This window comes from Martes martes (assembly GCF_963455335.1).
Source record: "Martes martes genome assembly, chromosome: 16".
NCBI classification, from domain to species: Eukaryota; Metazoa; Chordata; class Mammalia; order Carnivora; family Mustelidae; genus Martes; species Martes martes.
In genome coordinates, this window is record NC_137904.1 from 63,494,490 (window position 1) to 63,509,360 (window position 14,871).

Here is a 14,871-nt window from a genome sequence, read left to right on the forward strand (position 1 = left end):
TGTCCTCCACAGGACGGGGCAGCCGCCCCACAGAAGTGGCTGTTCTGAGCGGGGCGCTGGCTTCTCCGTAAGCGTCCATTATGCCACATAAGGGGCCGCGGCCTCTACCTCTCAGCTGGGATTTCAGAGATCTCGGGAGTGGGAGGAGTTGGTGTCCCCGTGTGCCCAGGCGCCGTGAGCACACGAGCTGGGCCTGGGCTCTCATCCAGATGGTCTGCCGCTTACCGACAAGGACGCACCGAGGGAGTCAGGCTGCCGTGGATGCCACGTCAGCCGTGGGTCGCGGCTCTTGTGACCCACAGTTTTAACAGGAAACTCCCAGCAGCCCGCAGGGAGACCAGAGCAAAGGCACACGTGCCCCCGGACCCACACCCACCCTGGCGTTCAAGGCCTCCTGCTGGTCTCTGTGGGGCAGATGTGGCCATGAGCCCCCGTGGGAGCTTCATCCTCCTGGCTGGGCCCTGACGCGGGTTAGCCAGACGGGAGCGGTGGGGCCCAGGGGGCGCTCACTGTCCTTGGGGCCACGTGCCCAGGGGCTGGGCCCGGCAGAGCTTCCCGCAGTGGTCGGGATAAGACCCTCTCACTGCATCCCAGCTGGGGGACTTGGCCCCAGGCAAGGCTCCCCTGGATAATGGGGGCCCCTCTCTGAGGAATGCCTTCAGTGCGGCTACCTCGGCCTCCTTAGACCCTGCCGTGGGAAACAAATGGGTCGTCCATTAAGGCAGCAGTGTAGGTCTTGCTGCTTGTGTGGCCCTCCTGTGCCGGAGCCACTTGGCACAGCAGGGGGCCAGATCGCTGGCAGCCGCTGCCCTGCCAGACCGCAGAGGCCGCAGGGCCTTGCTGACCTCACAGCACCTGGCCTGTGCATCTGATTTAAGAGTGACAGGCTCTGCACCTCAAGCCGCCGTGGCTGGCCCCGGGGGATGGCCCCTGAGTGCAGACTCCATGGCCCTCCCTAACATAGGCTCCCTGGAACCCTGGCCACACACTCGGTCCCCACCCACCAGGACACAGGCGTGAGGCCAGCAGAGAAACGTTCTCGGCAGCCAGACCGCTGTCTTTGTCTCCTTTCCAGTCCTCTCAGGCCCATGGAGAGGCGCGGGGCGCACGTGACTATGTCTCTGTTTTCTCTCCCCCCCTCCCCCCAACACCCGTGAAGACCACCGACGACGCAGACGACGCTGCTGGACACAGGAGCTTCGTCTCGGCCACGATGCAGACCGGCTTCTGTGACTGGAGCGCCCGGTACTTCGCCCAGCCTGTCATGAAGGTAGCGTGTGTCACGACACACACACCCACTGCGGGTGCAGAGCGGGCCTGCCGTCCGCGTCTCGTGCAGACACTGGGGTCGGGCAGAGCCTTGCCCTTGGCTCCCGTCTTGCCCTCCTTCCTTGCCCCAGAACCCCGGCCTCCGGCCTCCGCGGTCGGAGCCCTCTGCTCCGAGCCGATGGCGGACCCTGCCGGGCCTGCGCACCGTCCCAGCTGGCCACCCGCCTGGCTCCCGCTGGCCCGGCCGCTGACCCGGCCGCTGACCCTCTGGGGCCCCCGTCCCGTCCCGTGGCTGCTGAAGGGCCGCCCCAGACGGCCGTTGCGGAGGCTGGTGTGAGCAGTCAGAACAGCAAAGGAGCGGACTCCGTCTTCCTGTCTTCTGAGAGAGACCAGGCCAGCCTGCCCTCCCTGAGCTACCCGCACAAGTGCGTCACGCTGTCCTACTCGGCAAGGCCGCCGGGCCGCCTGACGCCTCCTGGTGAGGACAGCCCGAGGCTTGGGCTCTGACCTGTCCACCAGGGCCGGTCCTGGTGCATCATTCTCCCACATCCCTGACCAGAGATGTGTCCCATCGCCGCAGATTCGAGCCGCGCATCCGGGGGCTGGCGTCGGGCGGGCCACGCTTTGTCCTGCTGTGTCTGCCCCGGAGCGCCGCGGGGCTTGTGACGAGCTTCCCGGAAGCCCGCTCTCAGAGAGCGCCGTCTTCCCTCGCAAAGAGCACTGAAAACTGCAGTTCTTCTTCATCGTGTGCCGGGCTACACGTCCGAGCAAGCTCCTCGAGGAGGGCTTGGACCCCGCCTGACAGCTTCCGTCCTGTTTCCTCGTTCCCTGTGACAACGCTGATTTTTGTCAGAGGCACAAGACGGTCGTTGTGGGGACCTGAGGCAGACAACGGAGTTGTAGTTCGCTGAGCCCCTTTGCTGACAAGGGAGCTCTCCCTTCCGTCCCCTGCGCCCGACTCCCGGAAGGCGGTCGGCCGGAAGCGTCGGGAGCCGCGAGCAGACGCTGCCTCGGGCGCGGTGGCTGCAGTGACCGATTCCGGGAAAGGATCGGGTCACGGAGCGTCCGTGTGCGCTTTGCCGTAGCAGGAAGGACCCACCCGAAGGCCCAGTTGGGGACGAGGGCTTAGCCACGGCGGACTGTTGGATACGATGTTTCTTGTTATTAAAAAGTTAAGGTTGGAAATTAGTATCTTAAGGAAATGCTCGTGCTAAAACTGACCGGAAGGGGAAAAAAGTAGGACATAAATTGGCCACAGGGTGGTCCTCGTGGGAACCGCAGCACAAGGGACACGCGCCAAGGCAGCCGGCCCGGCCCGCTGGAGGGTCTCAGGTGACACGTCAGCCCGGTCCTGAGCCCGCCGACCCTCCTCCGTCTGCTCTGTGTCGGTCCCACTAAGCGCCAAGTACCGTCACGGTCAGGACGAAGTACAAAAGCGGCAAACGCGAGGCAGCCGAAGCCATGCTTACCTCCCGGGCTTTCGGCGCACTGCCTGCCACCACCGGGTGGGCCCCCAGGCTGCCACCCGGGCCCTCGCCGAGAAAGGAACAAGTGAGCAAATGCTGGAGTCTGCACCCGGACGCGGGGGCCCTGCTGCTGTGGGCCGCGAGCCGACCTTGGAGCTCTGCTGCCATCGCTTTCGGGGAAATGGGGTTTTGTTCAGTATCTGCAGAAGCTTGTCTCCCTGACACAGTCTCCTGCGAGCGAGGCCAAGTGGGTGGGGGTCTGGGGTCGGGGCTGGAGGGCTGCTCGGCCTCTCACTCAAGTGGCATCGCCCGTAAGTTATGGGGGTTTCTTGGCGTGGCGATGAGCGGCTTTTCCTGACATCTGAAACCGCCGTTTCAGCCGTCCACATTGCCGGCAGGGAGAAGGGCCATGGGTCACCAAGCTCCTTCCCCCCAGGCCTGAAGACGAGCGTGGTCCTCCCAGGGTCTGGTGTCTTCTGGTCCGCGCGGGTCCTCGGGCCGGAGTTAAACCGGGGCGTCTCCCGGGAGCGCAGTCAGCATGTGCCGAGCGGCTTCCTGAGCGCGGGCCCGGGGTTTTGCTCCCGCGCTACTCGCGTGCACGCCCAGAGCCAGCACCGCCCCCCTTTCCCGTGTGGCCACAGGTCCGCTGCCTTCGTGCCCTCTTGGTGCACCTGGAGTGTGTCCTGGAGGGCCCGCTGGGGGCGGTCCCGCACGTCGCCGGCAGGGAGCCTGCGGCTCCCAGAGCATGGACACGGCCGTGGCCTGGGGAAGGAGGGTCCTCACGGGCGCGCCTCTGGCCTTTCCCGCGTAGCCCATGGGAGGCGGCCAGGAAGTCATCGCGTAAGCCAGGCCTTCTCGCTCGGACAGACTGTCCCGCGACTGCGGCTGTAAGGGCCGAGCACCGGCCTCCCGGTTGGAAGTGAAGCTCTGCTGTGACGGGTTTTGTCCGCAGCTCCTGACGGCGGCTGAGATGGGAGGGGGGTTGAGGGCCTGGGAACTTCTCTTACGTTAGAGACCCTTTCTAAACATTAGAGGAGGATGCGTTTTTATCTCATGGTAGTTTTTTTAAAATTGTCCTTTTTTCAGGGCTTGCCCCGAGGGTGTTTTTTTATTCATTTATTTCATCATCTAATGGCACGTGCGTGGGCTGCGAATGCTTTTTGTTAGCCTGTTTCACACGCAAACTAAGAATAGCTCAAAGCTAGGATTGTACCCCAGAAGTCCGAGCGCTGAGCCGCGTCACAGGTCCATGTGGGAAATTGAGCTAGCCACCAGAGAGCAGAACTGTCCCCAGCGTGTCCGCGCACCACCGCGGGGCCCCTCGTGCTCGGGGGACCCGGGACCCACCCTGTGGCGGCCAGGACAGTTTCCGCTTCTTGCCACTTTAGATCTGCGTGACCAGAAAGAACTGTGTTCTGGAGCAGGCTGTCCTGTGACATGAAGGACCCCAGATGCCATTTTTGTGCAGAAACTGACAAGCTGAGACTAACATTCAGATGGAAATGCGGGACGCCCAGGGTGGCGCTGGGGAGAAACAGTGTTGTAAAAGACGAGATAATTCAAAATTCAAAACCAATTTCAAACCTACTGCCTAGTGGCAGGAAGGGGGACGGCGTGGTGCTGGCTTAAGGACAGGCACGCAGAGAGTGGCCTCGAGCAGGAGCCCAGAGGTGCACCACGCCGCAACACGTTACAGCCGCAGACCACTGGCTTAGTGGAAGTGGACGTGCTGCGTGACAGATGCCAACGACCAGAACTCGCTGCACGGTGACAAGAACGCAGATGGTCCCGCATTCGGGAGGGGAAATGAGTGTGTAGTCACAGCCGTCCAACAGAGAAAGACCGCTCCAGCCGCGGAAGTTTCCCTGGCAAATTTTACCCAAATTTAGGGAAAAAATAATATGAGTTCTTCATAATCTGTTGCAGGAAATGAAAGGAGCCAACACCTCCCAGTTCACTGTCTGAGGGCAGCATTATGCGGATACCAAAACCAGTCGAAGACTTTAAAGAATAAAAAAACCACAAACCAATGCCCTTCAGGAATGTGGCCTCCAAACCCCCAACATGATATTATCAGACCAAGTGCGGCAAAACGTAAAATGGACAAGACGTTGCTGACCAAGCGGGTTATATCTCAAGAATGCCAAGCTGTACGTTGTGTTAAATCAACCGTCATCGAGTGTTTCAGCAGACGGAAGAGAAACCATCTCATCATCCTCGTAGCTGCAGGAAAAGGGTTTGACAGAATCACCAACGGTTCATGATGAAACTGTCCACAAACGAGGACCAGAAGTAAGCTACTTTCCCCCGTACGCGCACCTGCAGAACTCCCAGCGGCCGTTCTCACCGGCAAAAGACGCGCTGTTTTGTCTCAAAACCAGTACTACGGCGAGGCCGTCTGATCTCCCGCTCAGATGCTCAGCCTGCCGGAGGGCGGCGCAGGCGGAAAGGTGAGAGAGCTCTGCTCATGCCGCGCTGTCGTGTGTGCAGGAACCCTCAGGTCACCTGCTTAATATCGTAAGAGAAGAGGAGCCGGTGAGACTGCAGGATACACGGTCATTATACCCGAACCTGTCGTATTTCTACAGGAACTCCTGGAAATTGAAATTAAACCACTTATAATAACACCCCCAAAACATTACATACTTAACTCTGAATCTTTAAAAAAAAAAAAAAAATACACATGAGACCCGACAGCTGAAAAATACAAAACAGCGATAAAGGAAATGCACGGAGGCCTGATGCAAGGCGTGCTCGGGGGCCGGAGCACTCGGTGACCCGAAGGTGTCCGGTCTCCCTAACCTGGCACGCAGGTCAACGCCAGCCCACTCCACATCCCAACGGGTTTTGTTCTAATCAAGAAGCCTGTTCTAAAAATTACAGGAAAAAGCAAAGAAGCTAAAGAAAGATGTTTTGTCATAGAGCACAGTCGGAGGGCCCACACTGTGTGACCTCAAAAGGCCTCTCAGGAGTGGGCTGGGGAGGGCAGGCGCGGGCACTGGGGGGACGGGTCGGAGCCCCGAGACGGAGCCGCGGCACATCCCACCGGGCTTCCACAAAGCCCCAGACGGAAGATGGTCTTTCGGCGAGGGGCGCTGCAGTGACTGGATGTCCGCTTGCCCAGAAGAATGTCAGTCCATCTCCCACACCACATCCAGAAACTAACTCCAAGACCATCTCGTCCTGCCGTGAAACCTACAGCCAGGAAACTTCTAGAAGCCCCTTCTGGCCTGTGAGGCAATGGATCTTTGAAAAGCACAAGCTTCTCAAAAGACACAAGGAGAAAATGAGGGGTGGGTTTCATCATATTAACCACTTTGTGAATGTCCCTGTTCACATGAAAACACGAGCCACAGCCTGGAGAAAAACATTGTAAAACACACGTGTAACGAAAACCTTGCATCCGTATAAGAAAGAACTCCCAGAGTTCCATACAGGACACAACGCAATTAAAAACAACAGACAGAAGGTTGGCCAAGACCGTTTCCCAAAAAGGTGTGCAGACAACGAAGGAGCACGGACGAGGCGAGTGCAGTTAAGACAGGAGGTCGCCGGGGGCGCGAGCTACCACAGGAGACAGCAGCGCGCCTCCGTACGACGGCGAACGTCTCAGACTCGTCATGCCCAAGTGCTGACGAGGGGCACCGAGCCGCTGGGACGCCCCCCGTGTGCAGAGGACGAGTATCACGGACACTCTAGAGACGTGTGGCCCCTTCCTGTAAAGCTGGGCACTCACTGACCCGGGACCCAGCACCCCCGCGGGATGGGTGCTCCCCCAGGAGCAGCGGGAACCCGAGTGCACGTCTCTAGCGGTTTCGTTCGTAATCACCGAAAACCCGACAGAAGCCAGGCGTCCTTCCCCTGGCGCGTGAGCGGTGAGGGGCCACATAGGGAACCACCGGTCGCCTGAGAAGGTTTTCCGGACAAACGGTTCGCGCCCAACATTGCCGAACCTCGAGCGTTAGCGCTCACTGAAAGAACCAGATGCGAGGACTGCGCACCGTGAGGCCCATATACCTGACGCTCCAGAAAAGGCAAATCAGAAGGGCGGGGCAGCTGCCAGGCCCGGGGTTCAGGGGCCGACCCCAGAGGGCCGCGGAGCGGGGCTGGGCTCTGTTCTCCACCAGGAGAGGCGGGTGACCTGCACGGGGACTCTGTCTCCGCCAGCCTGACGCTTTGCAGGGAGTGTCGTCGGAGGGCGAAGGCGTTTGCTTCTTGCCCCGGTGTGCTCAGGGCACCCGGGCCTCACCTCAGCGCTGCTCCCACCAGCGGCCCCAAGGCACCAACGCAGAGCAGGCCTGGCCGAATCACAGGGGTGCCGTGTCGCCAGGACCCACTGCCTCTCTGTGCACCGGAGCCCACCTCCTCGTTTGTTTCCGCACGACCGGAAAAATCACAGGACGTGTTGGGGTGAAAAGGCTCCGGAGGCGCTGCGTTGTGTCGTCAGAAGGGGCCTCGTCTGGGGGTCTGAGCCTGTCAGCCTTCCCAGGCGCTGCCTCCCCCTTTGCCTTCGGGGGACCCACTGGTCCTTGCCCCAGTTGTTCCAGGGCCAGCCCAGACCGGAGGCCCCTGCCCCCGCATCTCTGGGAGGCGTCAGGGTGGGGACTGGTTTCCGTGTAGAGGCCCGGAGCTGCTGGGACGGAGGTGTCCCGGCCCTAGTCACGCAGACTGCTCCGCACCCACGCCCGCCCCCCTGCCGCTCCGTCCCCGTGGTTCTTAGCGGGTCCACAGACGGTACCCGCCGAAGTTACAGAGCTAGGTGCAGGTCAGACCATCCCAAATGAGCTCAGCATGCCCGTGGGGCAGACACATTGGACGCCAGTGGACGCTGCTGCGCCGGGAGCACCACACTCCTGTCAGAAGAGCACGGGGACGTGACAGGGGCCCTGCGGGCTGCGTGGGTCCTGCGTGTCCACAACCTTCTTACCCGTCCTTACGGCCACTGCCTTGTGTCCTTTGGAGCCCTCAGGTCTGACCCTGGACCCCAGTCCTCGGCCTGCACAAGTGGTACCTGGGCCCTGGGGCGTGTGCGTCCAGGAGCTCCATGCCTGTCCTGCCCGTCCTGCCCAGAGCACCTTCCGCGCTGCCGCCGGCACGTTCCCACGGAAACCAGAGTCCATGAGAGGCCGGGGTCTCAGCCATCAGGTGCTTTCCATTCCTTGGAGCTGTTCTTGTCACTCGACATTGCTGACCCTCGGTCATTTCTTTTCTAGTAAAAGCTCCAGGTTGTCACAAATGAAACCAACTGTTAGAAACCTGTGCTCTACCCAGTCTGCCCCTGGGGCGTTATTTCCAGACCAAGGAACGTTCTGTGGAGGCCGACACCGTCTCTCCGTGTTGTCTCCGTGTTTGGATGTCCCTGTTGTGGCTGTTGCTGTTTTGTTCAGGGCGGGGTTGTGATTTTTAAGGAAAAGATAGGAGCAGAGCACGGACACGCTGGCCAGAGAGAGCCGCAGGCCCCAGCACGAGGCCGGGTGGTTCGTGTTTGTACCCGGACAGCGTGGAGCACTCCCGGCAGGGACCGAGACCTGTGCTGCTGTGCTCATGTCGCAGCCGCCCCGAGCGGGACCTGCGTTTCTGTCTGTGTGTGGACCTGTCCTTGCACAGCGGTGCCTGCACAGGAGATCGTGCGTGTGGCCACGCTCACTGGCCGGCAGCCGGTGGTTTCTCCGGCAGAGGAAACAGACTGTAAACACCGAGTGTGTGGGCTGTCGGTGCCCGCGCTCTGTTCTCGCGGACCGCGGGCCGGTCATGGTCGGCTCAGCTCTCGGCCCAGCCAGTGGGGCTGCTTCACTTCTCTCATGTCTCGGGACTTCACAGCCCTGGGCTTTGGAGCGGAGAGTCCGAGTCCATCTAGTTTACTGCCGATGTGTGAGGATTAAGGAAGTGCTCCGCTACTGCACAAGGAAACTGCGGTCCTGGCTTCTTGGCCAGCGGCGGGCCTCTCGCGGACACCCACGTGCACACACGGGCTTCTGCTCAAGGAGCAGAAAGTGGGCCGGTTTGTGTAGCCTCTGCTTAGTTCAGGGGACGTGGGCTCAGCGCACGACGCCGTGGCTCGGTCGGCAGAGTGCAGGGTTCTTGGGAGCTCATGGGAAGCTGAGCAGTTCGGCTCGTTCCTGACGATCCCGCGTGGGGCCCACGGGCTTCCCCCTGTGCCGTGTCCAGTCTGGCCCTTCCGTTGCTGCCCTAACGCCCTATCTGTTAAGCAAGAAGCCCTGGTTCTCCACATCAGAGAAGGAACACAGGCAAAAGTCCCAGAGCACGTCCCCCTTCTTCTCAGCGCACTCAGGCCGATAGGCGCGTCCTGCGGAATCCCGCCGGTTCCTTCTCCCAGAAGCTCCTTGTCTGCTTTGGAAGTGGCCGCCCGGCTGCCCCTGTCAGGGCACTGGGCTCCTAGGTAGGGCAGCACATGACCCCCCAGGACTGGGGTGTCCCTGAGTCTCCACTGCCGTCCACCCTGGTGCTCCGTCAGCCCCCGGACCCTGCGGCCCCGCCGGTCATGCTCTGTACCTCCCGGCGGGCAGCGGGTGCTCTGGCCAGACCCAAGAACCCGGACTTTTCTTTCGGGCACAGGGTCAGTACTTGGAGACACGGCAGGTTTGGGTCCAGAGCTCCGCAGTAAACGAGTGGGCGCGTGCGTGTAAAAGTCACTTCCGCCCTGTGCCCCATCCGCCCAGCGCGCAGCAGCACGGCGGCTAAAGCAGCCTGTAGACCGAGTGGACAGACAGCTCGCGGCTAGGGGAGGCTGGCCGTCACGTGGGCTTTCCGAGTCACAGTCCCTGACCCCAGACCCCATAACAAACGTACTGACAGCGAACAGTGTGAGGTGTTGTGAGAGTCACCACAATGTGACCAGGGACCCGGAGGGAGCAGGGGTTGCTGGGAATGTGGTGCCCACGGGCGAGCCAGGCGCAGGGTGGCCGCAGACCTCCCGTTAGGGACAGGCACAGCGTCTGTGAGGCGCACTGACACAAGGCAGCCGTAGCCGTTCCCCACCAAGGCTCACGCCGTGTTTTTATTGTTGAAGATCCCGGAAGAGCATGACCTGGAGAGTCAGATCCGCAAGGAGCGCGAGTGGCGGTTTCTCCGCAACACGCGGGTCAGACAGCAGGCGCGGCAGCTCATCCAGAAGGGTAAGCTGCCCGGATTCACGGGGGGCGGGGGTCCCGAGGGCCCTCAGTGACGCAGGCGCCCGCCCACCGTGGTGCGGGGAGCAGACGGGGTCCTGAGGCTGGGCGTGCACCCTGGGCCCCAGGACCCCCCAAGCACCCTCTGCCATCCTCCCCCAAGGGAAGCCCCAGCTGGCTGGTGGCCTCTCACAGGCACGTGGCTGGGGTGTTTTGCCGTTTCCAGAGGGGAAGGAGCGAGCTTCCCACCCCCAGCCCCGTGCTCTCTCTGGGGACATAAGACAGGCACGAGGCCCTGGTCATGTCCAGCTGGTCCCCACCTGTCCCCAGGACAGTCACTTTCTGTCAACCAAAGCTGCACTTGGGCCACAGTTTCCAAACCTGTGACCAGATTTGCCGAGACACGCCAGACTGCCCCTGCGCGTGCCCCCAGCCTCACCCGTGTGGAGGCGGCCTCAGAGGGGCTGCGGGCAGGGCTGGGCCATACGCCCAGGACACGAGGCAGGGAGGGAGGGGCGGCCTCAGGTCTCCATCGCGTGGTGGGGTCAGGGACAGGGACGCCAGGCAGCCTCTCCCCTCCCTCTCTCTCCGGGGATGGGCCACCATAAGGGCCCGGCCCCTGTGGCTGACTCAGTCCCACGGTCCTGTGTGCACAGAGACGGGGGTGCGATCAGACCTCCTGGGGAGCCAGACAGTGGACCGACGCTGCCCGGCCCCTGCACAGAGTGGGAAGTCACGGGCTCTCGGCCATTCTGCTGATTGACTGTTTTGACCTTGCCTCTGTCCTCTACAGTTGTGATGATTTTCAAGTTGGGGCTAAGGGCCCACGAGGCAGGCTGTCCCTGCAGACACGTGGGGCTGGGCAGCCACGGCCAGCACACCCCGTGCCCCTGAGTACACAGGCGGCCACGCTAGAGGCCACTAACGTGCCCCGCCGGCCATGTTCCGTGCTCCCCGCAAACTGCCTTGGGGCCGTGTTTCGTTAGCGTGTGTAGTTACTTCTGCCGAAAACTAATCTCGGCTGCTCAAAACTTCGTGCCTCCGTGAGGGGCTGCTGGCAGCTCTAGTGTCCCGGAATTCGGTGTCTGCTGCCCCTGCAGTCACCACGTGAACGCGCGGCCAGGGCCTGCCGCACCCACGGCTGCCTTCTCCGGGAGAGAACTGGCCAGGGCGGGGGGCGGACGGAGCTGGGGGCTCTCCAGAAGCAGCTAGCTCTCCGGACAAAAACAAATGACTCCTTGTCAACCATAGTCAGGAGTTCTCTTTTCCGGTCTGTGGGAAAAAGATGCCTCCTTGTTAGAACACAGTAAGGGCAGCGCCTGACGCTGCTGCTGGAGACGTCAGCTGGTGGGACTTCGAGATCTGTGCAGTGGCCCCAGCCACCAGAGATAGGGAGGCTGGTGACACCATGGTCCCCCTCTGCACTCCGTGTGCGGTGTTCTGTCTGAGAGCCACTGTGCACCCAGGAGGAAGGGGAAGGGGCCCGTAGGTCAGCCAGGTGACCTGCGCCCAGCGTCACCCCGGCCACCTCGGCGAGCAGAACCAGTGTTGTCACATATGCACGGTGCACCCTGACCTGGGGCCCAGGTGTCCCCAACGTCTCCCAGTAGCCCACGGTCTAGACCTCTTCACAGAAACCCACGGCCCAGGTGAGGGCCCCTACAGGGAAGAGCGTGTCGCCACCACGGGCACATGCTCTGGGGCCTCTTTGCCGCTGTCACGCTGCCCTCAACCTTGTTATCAGGTGGTTCCCAATGTTTGCGGTTGTAATGGGGGGTGGGGGGGATGAAGGACCGAAATCATCGTGAAGCCGGCACCAGCACCCTCCAGAGTACCGGGGGCAGGCTGGTGTCCGAGGCCACCACGTTGTGGGGCGCCAGGTCAGCCGCGGATCCACCAGCCCCTGGATGCGCATCTGAGCCTGCCTTGACCTCTTGGCTTTTTTAGCCTCTTCTGACTGTTTCTCTAAAACAAGCTCCTTCAGAGCCCCAGGGGCTCCTTCCCCGGGGCTGGTGTGTGGGGCCCATTCGGCTCCCCCGTGATCTGTGGTGGTTCGGGGCTCCTCTCCCGAGGGCCGAGGGGCCCCTGGGCTTGGCTGCGCGCGTGCCTGAGGCCGCCCCCTGGGGCTGAGCCGGAAGCCGCGGCCCTTGGCGTTCTTCACCGGCCCCGGCCTGTCGCGCGCTCTGAGCTCGGCTCGGGCCTCCTCGCGCGTGTGAGTTGACAAGCTCCTACCGAAAACTGACCGTGTGTCCGCCTCACTCTGGGAGCCGTGGGGGGTACCCCGTGGTCGAGGAGCCAGACCCTCGTCTAACCCCCTGCTTGGCCTGTGTGTCCCCGGCAGCCTCCCGGGTGCCCGGACGGGAGACGCGGCCTCGGCCCCCGTGGCATGACATCGGCCGGACGCTAAGGCCCGTCGCTGTGTCTCTTCGGGCAGGTATCGCAAAACTGGACGACCAGATCTTTCTGAACAGGAACCCCGGCGTCCCCTCCGTGGTCAAGTTCCACCCCTTTACTCCGTGTGTGGCCGTGGCTGACAAAGACAGCATCTGGTAGGCAGGGTGCCCGCGACGGCCACAAGCCCTCTGGGGGGCGGGCGGGGCCGGGCTCAGGAGCATGCGGAGGAAAGGGCAGGTGGGGACGGGAGCTCCGGGTGTCACGGGCTCCCCAAAACCACACCGTGCTGGAGATGCACCTACTAGGGCCTCGCTCCTGCTACCCTCTGTGGGGCACGTAGACACCGACTTTAACTCATAGCAGACATCGCCCTGTTGCCGCGGAGAACGTACCCGTGTTGCGGGGGACGACGTCTGGGGCATTCTTACCTCTGTTCCTCCCCTTTGCTTTATCCTGCAAAATGCACATAAAATTCAGTGCCGTAACTGTGTGTAAGCGCACCGTTCGGGGCTCCGGGCACATTCACAAGGCCACGTAGCCGCCGCCGCCCGCCTCCAGAGCTCTCTCTGTCCTGTAAAACTGAAGCTGTCCCTATCGGTCCCTAAGCCCGCCTTCTGCTCCCCGGCGCCCACCGTCCGCTGTCAGTCCCAGGATTGAGGCCCCAGCGACCTCACCTGCCCTGTGTGTCTGGCCCCTCCCACTGAGCACAGGGCCCTCGAGGTCTGTGGCACGTGTCATAATGTCCCCGTTGTGCAGGCCAGGTGACAGCGCGTGTGTGGATGGACCGCGCTTTATCATCCATCCAGCAATGGACACGTGGGTCATTTCCACATTTGTTTTTTTAATATGTTCATATGGTCAGGCTCTGCTTTTATTTTGTAAAACATATGTCCACTTTTAACTTAGAAGAAGGCAAAACATAAAACAGAACGAAGCCTGCCTTGATGATATATTGGGTTTGATTTTGTTAGAAAAGAAGTAGATGTAAATCACAGCGGCGGAGTCTTGGAGATCTGCCCCCGAGTGGCTTCTACCCGATACCAGAGGACCTCGGTTTTATCTCAGATTCGGGTCTGCTCTGAAACACCCATCTCTTTATATTTTTAACAGCTCCTGTATTTTTTTTTGAAGATTTTATTGATTGATTTATTTACTTGACAGACAGAGATCACAAGCAGCAGAGAGGCAGGCGGGGGGGGGGCAGGCTCCCCGCTGAGCAGGGAGCCCGATGCCGGGCTCTATTCCAGGACCCTGAGATCATGACCCAAGCTGAAGGCAGAGGCTTAACCCACTGAGCCCCCAGGTGCCCCAACAGCTCCCTTTGAAGTAGAAGCGAATCTTTATTAAGACTTCTGCAGAGGAGTGAAATTAGGACCGTGATACGCGATGTTGTTCATTTGCTCAGGGTCTCCCAGACACACGTGCTCTCTCGCTTTGTACCCGTGTCATTATCACAGTGGTCCCCCCATTGGTGGCTTGAACGTGGGTGGACGGATGTCTCGGCACACCCAGCAGTGGGACTCCAGGCCCCGTGGCACCCCCGTGGCAGACCCCCTGGACACGCAGGCTGCTTGTCCACATCCTGCCAGAGCTCGTGGCCCTCCGCGAGCGTGGCCGCCCCGTCAGGCATGAGGGGGAATCGCCCTGTGGCTTTTGTCTGCGTTTCCCTGACGACTGGTCTCTCCTTCCCCGAAGCTTCTGGGACTGGGAGAAAGGGGAGAAGCTGGATTACTTCCACAACGGGAACCCTCGGTACACCAGGGTCACGGCCATGGAGTACCTGAACGGCCAGGACTGCTCGCTGCTGCTCACGGCCACGGGTGAGTGCAGTGTGCGGGGCCGGGCCCCGGGCCCCAAACCCAGCGTGGGGACCCCGCACGTCTTCACGCACAGCCTTTTCTGACCCTGAGCGTTGCTCTGCCAGAGGGCACCGCCTGCGGTGAAACGCACCATCGCGGCAGAGGTGGGAGGTCTCCAACGGAGTGGGCCTCACCCCCAGACAATGGGGCCAGCAGGTGCCCGGTGCCCGGCAGTGTCCGGGGACCCCCGACCCTCCCCTGACCAGGAAAGGCCCCGTCAGCCTCTCCTTGTGGCCTCTATGACACTCTTAGAGGCGAGGCTGGGGGGGAGAAGGGGTCCCAAGCACAGAGCATGAGGGAAGCAGGCGCCACCTCTGCTCCCCAGGGGTCTCCGGCCCTCACCACTGTGCCACCGTGGGTCCGGCTCCCCTGCGGGCCAGGCTCCTGCCTCCTGGTGGGCCGCTGCCGGTGCTGGGCCGCTGCCGGTGCTGGGCCTCACACTTGCTTTCTGGGTCTGGAATGTCTCCACTTCACCCCTCCCTGCCGCAGGCTTCCCAGTGAGCCACTCCGGGGGACAGCTGTCTCCTTTAGCCGTTTAAAGACAAGACCTCACTGTGGGGCGTGCGAGCTCACCATTGGCCTAACTGCACCTCCTTCGGGGATGACAGGCCCTGGGGTGGGACTGGCGGGAAGGGAGAAGGGGGACGCACGAGGCGAGAAGGAGGAGCGGGCCAAGGTGGACGTGCAGGCTGCTCCCCGCGTTACCTGTCCTGCCCCATCCTGTCCTGGGCCCGGCCCCGAACTGTCCTGGGC

General features: G+C 61.8%; 1 protein-coding gene across 1 annotated transcript in view; it reads left to right on the plus strand.

Annotated features, from left to right (window-relative positions):
- RPTOR (regulatory associated protein of MTOR complex 1) overlaps positions 1-14,871 on the plus strand; it is a 316,629-nt gene that overhangs the window by 284,635 nt on the left and 17,123 nt on the right. Inside the window, exons 24-27 of the mRNA XM_080826085.1 lie at positions 1,160-1,270; positions 9,766-9,871; positions 12,300-12,414; positions 13,955-14,079. Coding sequence (XP_080682211.1) covers positions 1,160-1,270; positions 9,766-9,871; positions 12,300-12,414; positions 13,955-14,079 — 457 coding nt within the window. The remainder of the gene's footprint in view (positions 1-1,159; positions 1,271-9,765; positions 9,872-12,299; positions 12,415-13,954; positions 14,080-14,871) is intronic.